Source organism: Psittacula echo (assembly GCF_963264785.1).
Source record: "Psittacula echo genome assembly, chromosome: 3".
Classification (NCBI taxonomy): domain Eukaryota; kingdom Metazoa; phylum Chordata; class Aves; order Psittaciformes; family Psittacidae; genus Psittacula; species Psittacula echo.
The window spans coordinates 107272977-107276117 of NC_137736.1; the positions used below are offsets into that span (position 1 = coordinate 107272977).

Genomic DNA, 3141 nt, shown 5'->3' on the forward strand with positions numbered 1-3141 from the left:
GTATGGAACAGGCTGCCCAGGGCAGCGGTGGAATCACCATCCCTGGAAGCCTTCAAAACCCGCGTAGATGAATGCCTTAGTGACATGCTTTAGTGGTGGTCTTGGCACTGCTGCGGCTCGATGCTCTTAAAGGTCTTTTCCAACCTAAATGATGAGATGATTTTAACTTCTGTGGGCAACGCGGACGATCGACACCCTCCTTCGCCTCACGGCGGTCGCGGCGCTACCTAAGGGGTAAGGCAGAGGAGGGGGGAAGTAGGGGCGGGGAAGAGCGGGGGGGCGAGGGCCCTCCTTGCTCTTCCCCGCCCCTCTCCCCTCCCCCCCGCCACCCCCGCGCGCTGCGCGGCGGGAAGCACCTGCGCAGGCGCGCGCGCGCAGGGGTGGAGGGCGCGCACCTGCGCTGCGCCCTCGGCCTCGCGCCGCGCCGTGAGGGCGGCCGGTCCCGCTGCCGCCTCGAAGGGATCGCGGCGACCCTCTGTTGTTGTTCCTCCTCCTCCTCATCCTTCTTCTTCTTCCTCCTACTCCTCCTCCTCTTCCTTCTCCTCCTTCATTCCTTCCTCCGACCCGCCGGGGGAAAGCCCAGGTGACCGCCGCCGGGGGGTGTGTGGTGGGGTATGTGGTGGTTTGTGTGTGGTTTTCGCGTAGAGTTTGTAAGTTCTCCCTCCTCGTCAGCCCGGGCGGGGTTTCCTCACAGGGGGTCGATGAAGGATATGTCCCCCCTCACCCTGACCGCTCCTTCCGTGACTGAAATAACCCCACTTTGAAATGGTGGCTGCTGAATAACGGGGTTTACAGCGCCCCGCAGCCGGTCCCCACCCCAAATTGCAGCACTTGGGCGGGGGTTTGCTGTTCTGTGGGCTCCCTCCCATGCCTGTGCCTTCTGTCTATGCAGGTGAAGGGAATTGCCGTTAGGAGCACTCATCCTCCGTGTGAGTCCTTTTAGCGGATAATCTCGGGCAGTTTAGAATACCCCTCTCTGTTTTGTTTATTTGTTTTCTGTTGTCACGTTTATGTAACAAGTGCCTGCCTGCACATTTAGGCTGGTGGTGCTGTCTAGGGCATTGCATGCTTTGGGGGTGCTGTGTCCAGTGGTGTGTCTGAACATTAAAAAACATGTCTTTCTGTTGGAGAAGACAGGGGTTAAAATGAATGAAGATCTGAAGGTTAATTTGAGCTGGCTGCCTCGGGATCGTGTAGAAGCCAGCTCTACCGAGAATGCCTCAGCCACAGGCTCCTCCCTGGTTCCTGTTGTAGACCCAGAGCCAGAGCTTTTGGTAAACCCCTGGGACATTGTCTTGTGTACTTCAGGAACCCTTATCTCCTGCGAAAATGCCGTTGTGGTTCTTATCATTTTCCATAACCCCAGTCTTCGTGCCCCCATGTTCCTCCTGATAGGCAGCCTGGCGCTGGCAGATCTCTTAGCAGGCATTGGACTGATCATCAATTTCGTTTTTGCATACCTTCTGCGATCAGAAGCTACTAAACTGGTTACGATTGGACTGATTGTTGCCTCTTTCTCAGCATCTGTCGGCAGCTTGCTGGCTATTACTGTTGACCGTTACCTCTCACTGTATTACGCTTTGACTTACAATTCAGAGAGGACTGTCACTTTTACCTATGTCATGCTTATATTGCTCTGGGGAGCGTCTATCTGTGTTGGACTGCTGCCTGTAATGGGCTGGAACTGCCTCAGAGATGAATCCACCTGCAGTGTTATTAGACCACTCACTAAAAATAATGCAGCTGTTCTTTCGGTCTCTTTCTTGCTTATGTTTGCCCTCATGCTGCAGCTCTACATTCAGATCTGTAAAATCGTGATGCGCCATGCCCATCAGATTGCCTTGCAACACCATTTCCTGGCCACTTCCCACTATGTGACCACCCGAAAAGGAGTGTCTACTTTGGCCATTATTTTGGGGACTTTTGCTGCTTGCTGGATGCCTTTTACGCTCTATTCTTTAATAGCAGATTACACCTACCCTTCTATATACACCTATGCCACCCTCCTGCCAGCTACCTACAATTCCATCATCAATCCTGTAATATATGCTTTTAGAAACCAGGAGATACAGAAAGCACTTTGGCTCATCTGTTGTGGCTGTATTCCTTCTAACCTGTCTCAGAGAGCAAGATCACCCAGTGATGTCTGATTGGCAGCTAGGAGGACACTCCTTAACGTGTTACTTTCCAGGCGTTCTCGCGATGCTGTCGTTGGTTTAGGTGTATTCATTAAATGGTGTGTGATGGATTCATATCAAAACCACAGGATGCACTGACCTTTTTATAAACAGAAAACCCCAGTGACCAAAATGAATCGAATGGTTTAAGGAAGATTTCCAAAATCAAAATCATCAGTGTTCTCACAGATTTATAATGTTGCTCAGGGTCTTTTTGTTATCTTACCCAGACTTTGTCATGTTTGCTATGATTTTATGTTTAGTTTGTTAATTAAAGGTAGATTGAAACAGCATACCTCCTTTGAAATTTTTGTGTGGTTGGGTGTAGTTGTACTACGTTACAGCCTATTGTCAGGGTATTTTTTCTCCTCTAATTCTTTTTAAAACAGGAGAGAAAAAAAAAAAGAAACCCCAAGTCCTGTTACCACATTTGTGTATCATCAGAATACTCTTCAAAATAATGGCCAATTTTACTGATTCATATGGTATTTATTGTCATAATCTCAGTGCAACAAATTTACTCTGAGGAACTAACTGTATAGCTTTTTCTTTTACATCTTTGCATGAATTAGTTTGGTAATTGTGTTAAAGGGTTACCTGTTATCTCCTGAGTTCTGCTGGGTGTTAAAACAGAAGCTATGCTTTGCTTTCCCTTTCAAAAGTCAGTCTTACGTTTTCACTTAGGTAGGGGACATTAGAGCTCGTACTATTAATTTTAAAAGGAATTCAGGGGGGATCTTCTAAATTTATTAAACAATATGGTCTCTCCTCAGACAAGTTTGTATTTTTAGAAGCAAATAAGAAAATATCTAATAAAACAACCCATGAATTCTTGCAATGCGTATTTAGCATCTACCCTAAATGGTTCCTGTTAAGTTTGTTATCAAGTCAAAACTATTGCTACTTGTTTTCATTGTTCTTCTATGTAATATAAAATACCGGTATTTATAAAATCTCAGCGCAT

The 3141-nt window shown here is 47.5% G+C and overlaps 1 protein-coding gene across 1 annotated transcript; it reads left to right on the top strand.

Moving 5' to 3' along the window:
* Positions 1 to 1136: 1136 nt before the first annotated feature.
* GPR12 (G protein-coupled receptor 12) lies at positions 1137 to 2150 on the top strand (the record flags this gene model as incomplete). The annotated part of the gene is made up of 1 exon (XM_080613100.1): positions 1137 to 2150. The coding sequence occupies exon 1, from the start codon at positions 1146 to 1148 to the stop codon at positions 2148 to 2150; it is 1005 nt and encodes a 334-aa protein (XP_080469226.1). The 5' UTR covers positions 1137 to 1145.
* Between the last annotated feature and the right edge of the window lie 991 nt (positions 2151 to 3141).